This window comes from Acomys russatus, chromosome 21 (assembly GCF_903995435.1).
Source record: "Acomys russatus chromosome 21, mAcoRus1.1, whole genome shotgun sequence".
Taxonomy (NCBI): Eukaryota; Metazoa; Chordata; class Mammalia; order Rodentia; family Muridae; genus Acomys; species Acomys russatus.
In genome coordinates this window covers 25,685,711-25,700,650 of record NC_067157.1, presented here as the reverse complement: position 1 = coordinate 25,700,650, position 14,940 = coordinate 25,685,711, and the positions used below count along the sequence as shown (strand labels likewise).

The 14,940-nt window shown below is 38.3% G+C and overlaps 1 protein-coding gene across 1 annotated transcript in view; it reads right to left on the bottom strand.

The window, feature by feature from the left end:
- Positions 1-1,358: 1,358 nt before the first annotated feature.
- Rspo3 (R-spondin 3) overlaps positions 1,359-14,940 on the bottom strand; it is an 83,180-nt gene continuing 69,598 nt past the window's right edge. Inside the window, exon 5 of the mRNA XM_051164039.1 lies at positions 1,359-2,646. Within this exon, the coding sequence (XP_051019996.1) occupies positions 2,453-2,646 (194 nt within the window). The 3' untranslated portion in view covers positions 1,359-2,452. The remainder of the gene's footprint in view (positions 2,647-14,940) is intronic.

Below are 14,940 nucleotides of genomic sequence, written 5' to 3'. Positions count from 1 at the left end.
TTCAAGGCGGCTGTCTGTATGAGTATTCTACGAGTTCTTATGCTTAAGGATCTACCAGGTTGGATTGGAGGGTTTTTTTTTTTTTTTTTTTTTGAGACAGGGTTTCTCTGTGTAGCCTTGGCTGTCCTGGACTCACTTTGTAGACCAGGCTGGCCTCGAACTCACAGCGATCCGCCTGCCTCTGCCTCCCGAGTGCTGGGATTAAAGGCGTGTACCACCACGCCCGGCTTGGATTGGAGTTTTATTTGAAGTTGTTATCACATATCTTCATGTATATTCTATCCAAAGTATGATTACTGTTAGTTGCAATTTGTTTTCTATTATATTTAATATTTAACTTTGCATCAAAGATACAAACATTTTGTGGTGTAGAGAGCCGTATGGAAAAACATGACGGTAATTTGCCTTTGCTTTCTCTGTCTTGTTGGATTGTATTCTTTTTCTAGCCCTTACCAGAAAGTGTTGGTGAAAGAATGAAGATAAATACGTGTAAAAATTTTGTTGTGCTCCACACTCAACAGAGATGCTGTTCGATACATCCAGAAGTTCTTGAATCGAGACATGCTTCCGCTTAATGTAAATCTGTCGAGTGAGGTTTGAGTCTCTTGGGTAATGCATGGTTTACATGAGGCTTGAATAGGAACGCTCCTAGACAGAGGGCAGAGATGCAGTTGATTAGACAACTTATGGTGTACAGATGAGAAAAGAAAAAAACCCACCAGAGTAAGAAACTTTTAAAAACTTTTATATCTTAAAAGAGAAGTGGGAAACCATTTAAGTCAAGAAGCCCACATGAGCAGTAGAGTTGAAGGAGAAAAGATGCCCAGAGACAGACAGGTAGGAGGAAGGCAGTGGCCTTGGGAGGGCTGGAAAAGTGGTTCACAGAGCAGCTGCACCGCCCCCCCCCCCAGCTGCCTGCTGCTGCAGAAGGCTATAAAGTGGGTCCTGAGGGAACATGCTGCACACTCAGAGATTCTGCCTCCTGGGCAGGACTGGCTGGGTCCTCAGGAAAACACGGTTGAGGATTTCTGCTAGGGTGACTCCAGTTCCTAAAAGAGATCCACAGGCTGAGAAAATATGGACAAGAAAGGGCTAAATGTTGAAGATGCAGGAGGAACTAACACCCAAAGTGCTCATTTCTAAGAAATAAGGAAAAGGGGCAGTGAGATCCTTTAGGTAGGCTCCTGTGCCCATAATACATTTTTTATTAAAGTAAGAAAACATTAATAAATATCTCCTAGCATCGCATAAGCAAGCTTCTGTTCACTCAGGCAATGGTGGATTCACAGAGGAAGAAGTGAGAATTTTATTTTCTGAATTCGTGCGACACCAGTTTTTGCATAGAGTAGACTTCTTCTTCCTAGTTCTTGAGTATCTAACCCTCACCCAATAAAACAAGTGAACCAAGCTTTAAAAACTATTAACAAATATATTTATTGTGGTGGCTTTCTCCCCTACTAGATACACCTTGCTAGCAGTTAGTATCCCTTTAGTTCCAGGTAGACCCTTAAGCAGGTAATGAAATTGTTTTTTCCCCTCATTATGAAAGGAACACACACAACTTTGCAAACATGTCATATTCACCTCACTCTAGTTTTTGTTTTCTATAAAGTCAAAATTTTTTTCTTCTAATAAGTATGTTTTGCTTTTTGGAAGAAAGTTACAGGTACATGTTTATAGACTTATATAAACCGAGGTGTAGGAGACGATCAACCACACAGTGCTGACACAGATTGGAGACCTGTTCCAGGTGACCACAGCCCTTCGCGGTTCTGGAACACACAAGATCGTCTCCAGCTCTACGATTTCTTCCATAGTTTGCTTTACTCCAGTCCCACACAGTATATTTAACTCTTTTATGCACACTCAGTTTCTCGCAGAAGTACAGGATGAGGGCAATAGTAGTAAACTTAAAACATTTGCTTCTGTGACGATAAACTCTAGAATTCCAAATGCCAGGCCCTAGTTCTGAGCGTTCACTAGATCTCCTGGACAAATCCACCCTGTGCTTGGAGCGATGCTTCTCTCCCCTGACCTTTGTTCTGAGGGACACTGCATCTTTGAAGTTGCAGAATTATCTTTTGCTTCTTAAAGACAATTACTTGAAGAATACTTTTTTTTTTTAATAGGGAAAAGATGTTTCTTCTCCAGGTGTCATCATTACACTGAGGATAGCTTATAGCTTATTGATAATTATGTACACATTTTCTTCTCTTTTAACAATACACAGAAGCACATAAGATAACCATCTGAAAGTATCCCTTCCTTGAACGTTTGGCTCTTTGCTGTTAACTACGCTTGCATGAAGGATATAGCAACTATTCGGAATGTTGTTTAGACAGAGTGGTAACTGATGTGTTGTCCGTTTGTGGTCCTAATGGCTAGAACACCTGTCCTGGACATCTGGTTGAGACAGCAGCATGATGAGTCTACAGTAACCTCACAGGACCCTCTAGTGGACAGTGCTCACTGATACTGATTTCTGTTGTTTATCTTGGGCTTTTCTCTTCTGCTGCTGCTGTCGGTCTTTGTTTTCCCGCTGCTCTGGGCTCTCTCTGCTCGACTCCGAACCTTTGCTGTCAGAGCTTGCTTCCTTCCTTTCTTCTTTATTGAGTTTTTTTCGTTTTCTCTCCCTTCCTTTTTTTCCTGAAATAAAAGGAAATTTATTTTAAAACGTTGTGTTTAATCATATTCTCCTTGGTTATTCTAACTTGTTAAAAAGAGCAGTTCTCCCCTCCCTCAAGTTATATATTATACTCACAGATAACAATGTACTCAGTGCTTTTGTTAAACCAAGAGACATTTTGTGACTAATAAAATTAGGGGATTTATTTTTACATGATAATCACTTATGCGCAGTGAATGGAAAACTTCACATGATATTTTTTACCATCTGAAAACTTCATTAATATGTAAATTTATCTGGTTCATATTTAAAGCACTATTTTACATTCAAATTTACATATTTGCAGTTACATATTTGCAAGATGTGGTGTTATTTGCATGTTACCTAAGAGAAGAGAATTGATTTGTATAGCAAATATAAAAATAATAGTTCATAATGCATACCAAGATAATTATGCTACATATTAGCACAAACTGAAATTAATTTGCATTGCAATTCTATTGTGTGCAGAGTGTGTTGAATATGATTGATCAATAGTGCTAAGGTATAAGTTAAAAGGACAGAAATTTTTTGTTTTTAATCAACCAAGCAGATATTTCTCAGATGCATGCTGTATTCTGGGGAGACTCTTGACCTTGAACTGGGTTTGTAATATAGTTTTAGTCCAGACTCATACTGTATGGTAATTTTCCAAGTGAAATCAACATGATTTATAAAGGTATTGACGTGAGTAGGCACACTGGATCCCATTTAGATCCAGCATGAAAGGTAAATTTCATTCAATTGTATTATATAACTATGAAAAAATTTGGTGAGTATTTGGCCAAGATACCAAAATGGATACTTTTTTTTTTCTATTTATTTAAGAGTAGAAAGTTAACTTTTGTCAGGTGAACAACTTTTTTTACATAATATTTATGATTTTTAAGGACATGGTTTTCATAAGATTCATTAAGACATATGTCCCAATAAGAAGTTATTTATGGGGCTGGAGAGATGGCTCAGCAGTTAAGAGCACAGTCTGCTCTTTTGAAGGTCCTGAGTTCAATTCCCAGCAACCACTTGGTGGCTTACAACCACCTGCAGTGAGATCTGGTGCCTCTTGTGGTGGGCAGGCACCCATGTGGGCAGACTACTGTATAAATAATAAATAAATCTTTAAAAAAAGAAGCTATTTATGCCCAAATCAATTCCAATGAAAGCTTAAAACCAATTATTCTTCGATGTGAGACAAATCTTAAATGTTTACCCCACACTCTGAGCCATGCAAACTTTGAAATATGCCTGCCTACAATGAGGCACTATGGATAAAATTATTTTGGAAAAATTATTTGATTGAGAGAACCAAAATATTTTCATGACCTGAAACACAGGCTGCAAATATTGAATTCAGTGGCTTGGCTCTTCTTGTCGTATGCTCTGGTTACAGAACTCCAGGGAGTGGTGTTATTGATGCTTTGTATGTATGCTAGGCCACTTCAGTCTCTTGGATTAATGACTTTATGCCATGAATAGCTTTGTCATGAGACTATAGTTACAAAACCTTCCATTCAAATCATGAAAACTTGCCTTGTTGAGTTTGACAAAGTACATGTCCAATTTTTGAACGCTAATAGGACAGTCAATAAAAATGAGAGTCCGGAGGAAGGTGAAACAAATATCAAATTATCTGAGGCATATGGGGTTGGACAAAAACAGTCAAGCATTGCTTCTAAGTGGAACTACTTATCCACCGATGTGCCAATTTTATTTTTCTTTTCACTTTAAGGAGTATTGTGAGGCTAGATTTTTAAAAACAGACCCCAGGCCCTTTTGTTGGTTTTAATGACCACATTACATACTTGCAGAGCTGACTTGAAAGAGGTAACTAAACAAAAGGACAAAAAACTGAATAGCAAATTCCCCTTCCTGACTATATAGTATAATTTAGGCTCCACGAAGCTTCACAGGCTGAGACGAGGCTAGTTTTCATGCATTGGAGTTTCTTTTCAGGAGGACTTGCAAGCACTGGATGACATACCATCTCTAGTTTGAGGGTCACCTTGAGGGTGTTCAAGTTCAACTCTTTAAAAAAAAAGTCAACAAAAATCATTCCAACATTCTGCATGAATTACTGACTCAAACAAAATGTTATTTTTATGGAAATTAACCAGAAGTTCAGTGTTTGACATTGTTCTCTTGATGATGGTCCAACATATTACAGCTGTGATCCCAACCATAACTTTTAGAAACGTAAGAAATGTATTGTTTCTTCCTCAGTTATGGCTTGATTTATATATATATATATATATATATATATATATATATATATATATATATATATATATTTTTTTTTTTTTTTTTTTTTTTGGCCACTTATGGCAACAAATTCAAACTTCCAAAATATTTCTGCTTACTAGCAAACTGATATGATTATTTCTCAAGACAGGCAGAAAGATTTTTGGAAGTATCGTGGAGTTCAGTATTATGGCTTTATTGTCCAAGACACAGCTATTTAGTCTAGGCGGTGGGTGAAAAGGGAGGTTCTGCAGCAGCAACAGGGAATTAGCACATTGTGCGTTTTTGCTGCCCAATGGAGGATTATTGCACAAGAGAAAAAAATGACATTTTTCTTTGTCTTCACAGGCCATGTGTTAGTAGTTGGAAATGTTCAGTGTTTTTATGCATAAATAATATATTTTACTCTTGTCCAAGGAATAAAATAGACATGCCCAGAGTGGCTGCAGTCCATTAAGAATCACGTGCAATTTGGGATAATTTTGTAAGGTTTTCATTAAAGGGACTTCTCTTTCTATTGTAGTGACTTGGTGAGTTTTCATTGATGTGGTTAATAGTTATTTTGTGACTCTCTTGCAATTTTGCAAACTAAGCATTTCAATTAAAACAATCTGGTGTGTGTGTGTGTGTGTGTGTGTGTGTGTGTGTGTGTGTGTGTGTGTTGCCCTTCACTGAACATGCATGTGTATAGTATGCATGACTATGTGTAGGTGTGCCTGACTGTAAAATCTTCTAATGATTAAAAGAATACTCATTTTTTTCTTCTCAATGTTTTAGCTATACAGGGGGAGGTTTAAGCAGAAATCGTCAAAGAGACATTGCTATTTGTAATGGAGTGCAATCTCAGCCTGGTAGGATTTGAATGTACTCTTTAGAACTCATGTTAAAATTTAATTGCCATGGTAACCATAGTTTTAAAGGGAACTCCGCCCTTGTAAATAGAGTAAGGTTTCTATCATGGCAATGGGTTATTGCAGGAGTGGATTCCTGATGGCAGAACCATTTTGGCCCCAATTCTTCTCTCTGTCTCACACAAACCTACCAGCCTTTCTAACATATACTACACAGCCAGAGAGACCTCATGAGACCCCAGTGCAGCATCCTTAGACTTCTGGCCTCCATGTACATGTGATAAGTGAGCTCTTATTGTTCATAACATACTCTGTGAAAGTCTTGTAGAAAAACAGAAAATAGGCCAGGAAGGCCCTTGTAGAGAGGCACTTGCTGTGAAGTTTAGAATACCATCCTTAGGGTCAGAAAACACTGCTCAGATTCCAAGTCTAATTCATAGTCATAACTGCATAACCTTTTGCAAGTTTCTGACAAGCCTCAGGATTAACTGGTACTTCCAGTATAAACAATCCTTTCTTTCTGCTCAACTCTTGAAGGTTAAACAGGATGACTGCAGAGCACTCTGCATGCTGCCTAACATGGTAGTCTGTGGCAAACAAACGCTTATATTGAGATTACAAAGCACCAGTATGTGGTTAGTCTTCACTTAACGCTGAAGTCATGCTCTGACCTGAGCCTAAGTGTGAGATATCTAGAAGGGTGGCGACTGTGGTCCCATGCCTCACTGAGATGAAACAACTATAAGCTCTTACAGGGACACCCAGGAAGCACCGGACTCAGCTAACAGTCTTGATGCAATTCCTCAGAGATGTTTAAGCTAAACCTCAAAGAACGACAAAGTTTGTCCAGCTGATGAAGAAAGAGGGCAGGGTGGGCAGTAGATGATATGCCAGCATCCGATGGCATGCAAGGACATGTTGACCTGGGGCGCTGAAAGTACACTTCCTTGGTTTGATCAGAGTCTATATATAGGACGTTACTGGGGAGTGCTGGATTCAATCGCCACATTTGGAATTTCTCCCAAAGTGCTAGTGTTACTGAAAACCCTGGAAGGACAACTACCAGAATACCAGGACATTTGGAGATTTAGGTTATATATTTTGAATAAAACAAAACAAAACAAAACAAAACAAAACCTAACAACCCAGTAACTGTGTATTTTAATATGTGACTTTACAGTTCACAGTAACTTGTTATACATGATAAAAATTCATAAAGGGAGGATGGCTGGCACTTATAACTCAGTCCTACAACTTTATACACTTAAGTTTAATTCTTGTCAGGTTCATACATGTATACAAATATATTTTAGAAATGTCCTTTTCCCACTGCCCTCTCTTAAGAGACTAACATTCAAAAAGAATGAAGCCACACATGACTTAAAGACTTAACACAAATTAGCATCACAAATGTGACTATATAATAGATAGTGTTGAGAGTGTGAAATCTTTTTCTATTGATAAAAAACCATGTAGTCTTTTGCATAAGCACTGTCTAAAATCTTCTATAGATCTGATTCAAACCAAAGATGCTTTTTAAAATGGAAGTTTCTAAACTCTGTCCTTGACAGTATGACTTGGTAGTTGGGTTTTTTGTTTTTGTTTATTTTTTGACTTGGTAGTTTTTATAAAGAAATCAGGTACCTGTAGTTAACAACCTCAGACCTACTTTATTTCCCCTCTTTTCTTTCTTCCTTCCTTCCTTTCTTCCTTCCTTCCTTCCTTCCTTTCTTTCTTTCTTTCAGCATTTTCTTTTATTTCCAATGATTTTATTTAAAATAGAATTTCACCTCTTTCCTCCTGCCTTTGTTTACTCCAGCCCCTCCCAGTAACCCTCCCTCAAATCCCTTCCAGCTCCCTTTGCCACTCTCAAGTTGATAGCATCCTTTTCTTTATTATTATTACACACATTATGTATATATGTGCACACATACACACAAAACCTTTTGAATTTATTTTGATATCTGCCATGCCTGAAAACTGCATTTAAAGCTGATTTCCTTAAGTATATGCAACCAAAGTTTAATTCAGATCATATGGTTTCTAATTATGTGTTTTTCATAATGGATGTAAACTTGGCAAAGACTTATTAATCCTAGAAATTTGTAAACACAGTTTTAAAATTAGGTGTATTTAGAATAGGAACTGAGATGGAATTTGAAAATTAGTTGCAAATAATCTTTTAGAAAATGTCAAAAATCTATGACCAAAAAAGAGCAAACTTTACAACTAACTGAGAGAAGAAAATATCTTGAATTACTTTCTTTATACAGTCCATATTATACATTATGTATTAGACATTAGAGTCTCATGTGAAAACCCAAGCCTTAAAGCACATTCAGCACTCTTTTAAACATAATGGGAGTATGAATGAGAGGTATTTTTCCTGGAATCATGAGTGACAAGTACTTAGATTATAAATACCATGTGGTGTTTTGTTTTTTGTTTTTTGTTTTTGTTTTTTGGTACATTTCAAAATGTTTAAGGAGTTTATTTGTGAAGTTCTTAAAATTGCCAGCAGGGGGAGCTGAGGAGCTTTAGGTAGTTCCATGTTTCAAGAAAAACTAGACTAGATTTTTTTTTTTTAACAAAAAAAAATCTAAACTTGTGCTCCCCATTCTAGACTGAGAAATGAACATCACAGATTCTATGGCTCCAACCAAGCAGCAAAATATCCTTCTAAGAAGATAAAAGTTTGTCCACTATGCCTTTAGTTATGAAATGGAATTCAACCTCAAGCCCATGGCTTTATATGTTAAATGAGAGTCAATCTGACTTGCAGATCTAAATTTGGCCATGTTTTCATGTACAAAGGACACTAATGACAACTTTCATTACTGTTAGTTAATATGTCAGTGGAGTAGCATTGCAAGGGATGGGGGCTGCTACAGTGTAGAGACTTTTATGCAGTAATTATGATCTGCTGTGTAGATACATAGTTAAAAGGCCTTTGACCTGAGGGCTGTATAAACACAGGACGGCGTGACCCAGTGGTGAAGAACCCAGCTGAAAGTCATCAAGGCCAAATGGCCTTCTTGGCTATATTATTACCCAGTAGAGCTGACTTGAGGAACATATTCAGACCTTTTGCCCTCTTTCACTTGTTTGTCTTATTACTAAAACAGATATAGGTATGGTCTCTACTGCCATTCTAAGAAATACAGTACTAGAACAGTTTAAGAGACTAATAGGCAGACACTTAATTTCTTCAACTTGAAATGTAAAGCTATCCAAATTATGTATTCTGTCAGACTATAGGCAAAGCAGTTCTGTTGCTTTTCTATGTGACTTGTAGAGGTAGAGTGCTTTTGATTAGTAAGTCAGGGAAATTTAACTTGACCTAATACTACGCACTCTACTGAATGCTGTTTAATTAGGGATGGTCTACTGAAGCCAGATTGCAGTGACAGCTCTCTGATCAATGAGATCTGCTAAGATTTAGATTGCGTTTTACCCTCAATTGGAAAAGCAGATTTTAAGAGGTGCCTTCTACTCATGTTGTGTTCTTTTCAGAATTCAGAAAGAAGAAAACGCTTAAGGTAAGATCTTACACGTACATTTTAGGAGGCGGAGGCAGATAAATCCAAGTTTCCTAACGCAGCCCTCGCTTCTTGTCCTCTGTGACTTGTCCCAGCTTGCTTCCTCACCCACTTGGCTGGCCTCACACTTCCTCTTCCTGCTCATCTCTGTACCCCACCCCCATTGCGTGCCCCCGTTCCTTTTTCTGATGGCATATACCTGTTAACCGGGGACACAATTTCTAGAAGCCCTTGCCTTGAGTTATAGACTCATGGTAAATCCTCTGGCCACATGGCCTCTTCCTGGCCCCTCCCTCAGTTTTCGAAGCTTTCCCTAGGCGGGGGTACTTTACTTAATGTTTACTTCTACAGGTGCTCTCTGGCCCCCAGTGAGGATCCCTGCTGCAATCTGGGTGCACAGGATGAGTGCAGGTCTGTCTGGTCTTAAAAGCCTGTGATGCCACCTAGGACGATCTCCAGTTCAAGGTGAGCCTGGGCAGCTTCTAGAGACCTAAAAAGAGAGCTGGGAGGTCATAGGTAGAGTGCTAGCCTACCAGGTACAAAGGTCAAGAAGCTTCCAGCCCTAACACTGCCAACAAATTTTTTTTTTTTCAAATTTCAGGCAACGTTTTTAAAACAGTAAGGATCACCAGAATCTAGTGAACCCTTCTACGAACACATATACTTGCAGTTAAGAATGTTGTGACTGTAAGCTTTTAATGGACATTTTGAAAATGAAAAAAAAAATAATAATAATAAGGGTTCCTAAACACAGTTCTCACTGCCTTTATTAGCTATTTCAGCTCAACCTCACATGTTTTCTCATGGTGAAGCTTAGTTTATATACTAGGCATGGTAGGAGATTAGCAAGAACAAATGATCGTTAACAACCGCATATTGCAATAAAAGTTATGTTGATGTGTCTTAGCCTGTCCTTCTACAGTTTCTTCTTTCCCTGAGTCCACCTCCGGCCTTGTGATACTGTGAGCCTAAGCATGATGAAAGTCCACATAACAGAGCTGGCCATTTAAATAAGTCTATATAGTACACACGGCGGCAGATGGCTTAGACCAAACGCAACTCTTAGCCTGAGTGGGTACAGCTTCTCCTCATAGCACATCATTTATTCATCTCTAGAATAGTTAACTAATATGTTAGAACCACAGTTGACCATGAGTGGTAAAACCTCGAATAAGGAGAGATTCTTCAGATTTTAGTCTCCACATAAAGATGTGAATGCCTATAACTTCAAAGTTGGTGGGCAGAGACAGATGGAATTGGCCTAGCTGAAACAGCAAGCTCTATGTTAGTGAGAAACACTAACTCAAAATACATACATATATATATATATATACACACACACAGAGAGATACGTACATTGGAGTGCTATAGAGAAAGCCACTTCATAATTTCCTCTGGCTTCCACATGAGTGTACAAGGATGTTCTCCCTCACACACGTGCATATTCAACACACACACACACACACACACACACACACACACACACACACACACATCTACTATCTATTATATTTTCTATATTCAATTCAGAAACATTATTCGACTATTAAACTGTCATCATAAAATTATTTTAATCCTTTTCAAAATTATGAAACACTTTTCTATTTTCTCATCACCAAAACAGATAATAGACTTTCAAAATCCTACTGAGGGTGCAACACACTCCTTTTAGGAGCCATTTCATCTTCATGAGCAACATAAACGTCAGTGATCACAATGTTTTAGGACCTGTATTTTAATAGTTATTAAGGAAATGTTTGTAATGATAATTTGTATTTTCCGTGAGTGAGCGTTTGCTCTGATATATGTATGTGTGTATGGTGACTGCAGAGGTCCGAGGAGAGCATCAGATCCCCTGCAACTGGATTTATAGATGACTGTGAGCCACCATGTGTGTGCTGGGGATGGAGTTCAGGTTCTCTGCAAGAGTAAGCACTCTTCATCACTGAGCTACCTCTCCACTGCCTTTAAGAACATCTTTTGAGAGATTTCCCTTACTTTTCTCTTGTTTTGGTTCATTATCCACTAAGGAGTCAGAATCTGAAACTAGAATTTTGGTTCATGTCCTTACAAAGTTTTCTGTGACCCTCACAGGGTTCAGTCAATCCCACCTCCTGAATCTGTTGCCCTGACCCAAGCCTGAGCTCCTTGTTTGCATATGCCCTAAAGAAACTCTTTACAGCACTGGATATGGCCTAGGAGGATGTCTTCTTGTTGTACCCACTATTAAGTGAATTAAAATAAAAAAACTGGAAAATGTACTCAAAGATTTTTCTTAAAGACAGAACTATTGGCAATGTTTAAAAGTGTACTCATTTTAAAAGTAAAATGAACCTTACTGTATAATATTTTAAAAAACAGGGTTGGGCATGACACTTTATATTAGATATTTTAAATTTAATAATATTTTTATGGGCTTATTTCTCTTAAACCAACTGTTATTTGGCTAAATGTTTTGTTGAACTTCCTGATTTTAGTATTTTAAATGTAAGAATTCTTAATTTTCAAATACCTTCTACCACATTAGGTCAGATTACAAAACTCTTGGGTCAAGCACAATAATTTACATGTTGAAATGTTTTTGGTTGGCACATGTCTGAATTAGATGCTGAGTCTTAAACAGTTTATTTCATCTACTGCATAAGCATATATATATATATATATTAATTCTGAGAGTCACTTGATGTCAAAAATGTGTTTAAATTCATTCTAGTTTAATTCATTAATTTTTTTTGTTCATTTCTTTGGTCATAAAATTCATGCCTATCTTATAAAATATATGTTACAGCCCACTAACAAGTCATTCTTCATAGAATATTTTGGCTATTTTATTTTAGCAGCTATAGACCTTTGATCATTATTTGTAAACCAAAATAAGAATACTTATAATTCAGCAAGCTGGAGAAGTTTTTATCACTTGATGATGTATTTTGGTCAAGTTTACTCTGAATTCCCTTTGACTGCTCCTTCTGTCATGTCCCACTGTATTATTACCTTCACTATTTCATTTATCTTTTTCTTAAACAAACAAACAAAAAACCCCGAAATCCATTGAGTCCACTTAGTGCTGCCAGTGTGTGCCTGGGTGTAGGGCATCTCCTGGAGCCCTAGTAGCCTCCCAAGAGCTGAATTCCTGTAAACAAACAAACAAACAAACAAACAAACACAAAATCAAAAAACCAACCATCCCCCCACTGATTTGCCCTATCCCAGAAGCCATCAGTTGTTAACCTTGCGCATGTCCCATGCATGTTGTCACGGTTACTGCAGTCATATATGTGCAACTGGCCTGCTCTGCCCAGGACACGCTGGCTCTGCAGTCTACTATCTCTTACTCTTACAGTCTCTCCCCTACTCCCTTAGGTGATGACCCTTGAGCCTTGGAAGGAGATGGGATGTGGACAGATGTCCCTTTGGGGTTGAATACACTGGAGTCTCTTATTCTCTGAACCTTGACCAGTTGTGGGTCTTTGTATTAACTGTCATTTACCTAAAAATGAATCTTCCCTGATGAGCATTAAGAGATGCCCTAAGCCTCTTCTTGGTAGCCTGCTATCCTTCCTCTGAGTGCCACCAGGTCTCCCCCTCCAGGGGACATAGTCAAATATGAGGCACCAGAGGACGTGTGAAAGTCATACCCCACTCTCCATTCAACTGTGGAGAATGTCCTGTCCTTTGGCTAGATCTGGGTAGGGGTTTGAAGTTTACGGACGGCCTGTATTGTCCTTGGCTGGTGCCTGAGCATATAAAGCAGGAGGAAGTCCCCCTCAGGCACAGTCATAGGGGAGGGGAGTAAGGGAAAAAAGGGAGGGAGGGAAGAATGGGAGGATACAAGGGATGGGATAACCATTGAGATGTAACAAGAATAAATTAATAAAAAAAAACTTAAAAAAAAAAAAAAAGACATGCCCTAAGCTGTAAGCCATCAGTAGTTGATTTAATGTTATTTCCATCTAGCATAATAATAGCAATAAGTTCTTCCTTAGGACCCACGACCCACCTACCCAGGGGATGCCGGCTTTGTTAGTGGTATCAGGCATGAGTTCGGTCTTATGAAGTATGCCTTAAATTCAGTCAAGATATTACTGATTACTCTCCTTGCATGCACACCACTATTACACCAATGGGCAGTGGCTGAGTGCCAACATTTTAATTATCGTAGAGATGTAGTTGGCAATATCATTCCTCACTAAAAATTTTCAATTTGGACCTACTTTTCTCAAAACATTAGTAAATATCACCCAAAGGAACTGATCTGTTCATGTCTTTTACGTGTGTGTGTGTGTGTGTGTGTGTGTGTGTGTGTGTGTGTGTGTGTGTGTACAGTGTCTGTGAAATGACAGAGGAGGATATCAGGTGCTCTATCACAGCACTCTCCAACTTATTCCCTTGGCAGGGTCTCTTACTGAACCTAGAGTTTGAGTGACAGCTGGCAAGTCCTAGGAACTCTCCTGGCTCTGCCATGCTAGCTCTGGGAAAACAGTGGGTTTGTGGCCACACACAGGTGTTCATGTGAGTGCTGGGGATTTGAAATCAGATCTCCATCCCTGTGTTGCACAAAGTCTTAACAACTGAGACTTCTTCCCAAACCATTATCTTTTTTATTTCTGTCATAGTTACATTCTGTGCCATTTCCCTTCTTGCTACCCACCCCAGTTTGCATCCTTGGTTCGCTGAGAATACATGAAAAATATGTGATGTTTACGACAACTATGGTTGCCCTCAGAGTGCGGGAAGCATGGGCAACAGGAGCCCCATGGGAATGCCATATACATAACCCAAACAGTCTTCTCATATACTTTAAGTCATCCTGAGATGGATTTAAATGATGATGTTGGCATCTTGGGATTGATACTACCTAATACAATACCCATGGACTATAAATAAACTATTAAGCTTATTTGTTTAAAGACTAATGACAAGATTAAAAGTCTACACATGTTCAGACAGATGAATTTTGATCTGAACTTAGTTGAATTTTCAAAGGCAGAGCTGTGGTTTGAGAGATGATGTAATTATTTTTAAAATAACTTCAGCAAGTTCTTTCAGTAATTTAAACATTAAAAGCAGAGAAAGGACTCTTAGAAATCTCTATCATGCAGATTCTAAATTTAAAGTACATATATCATAGTTAAGATTTCCTGTAGAAGTATTTACAATCCGCATATACAATTATCAAGCAGGCCATCTACTCAGCAATACCATGAAGTTTGGAAAATTTCTTCTTTAATTCCTGACTATAATTACTTCCCTTAAAAGAGTTTTCATATTCTTTCTCATGAATTAGTTGGTTTAAATTTTGTGCCAATTTAAAATGGCCTCATCACCAATGGAGAGGAAGGCCTCAAGTCCTATCTATAGTGCGAATTGCTCCGGAAGCTTACATTTTCAAAAGAAGTTCTTTGTGTATCTTCATTTTCTTGCTACAAATCTTTCTGAGTTGGCTCATGTTTTCCCACCTTCGGCTCAGGGACTAGATGCTAGACAGATGCCTGACAGACAGACAGGGGAGAGGTGAGGTGGAGGGGGTGGGGTTGGGGGTGGCACAGACAACCCAAATGAAGGCATACTCTATTTTCTTCCATATCCAGGACAATAGATTTGGCAAGCTTCTGTTTCTTCTGGTGAACCACTTTCTGTTTGACCT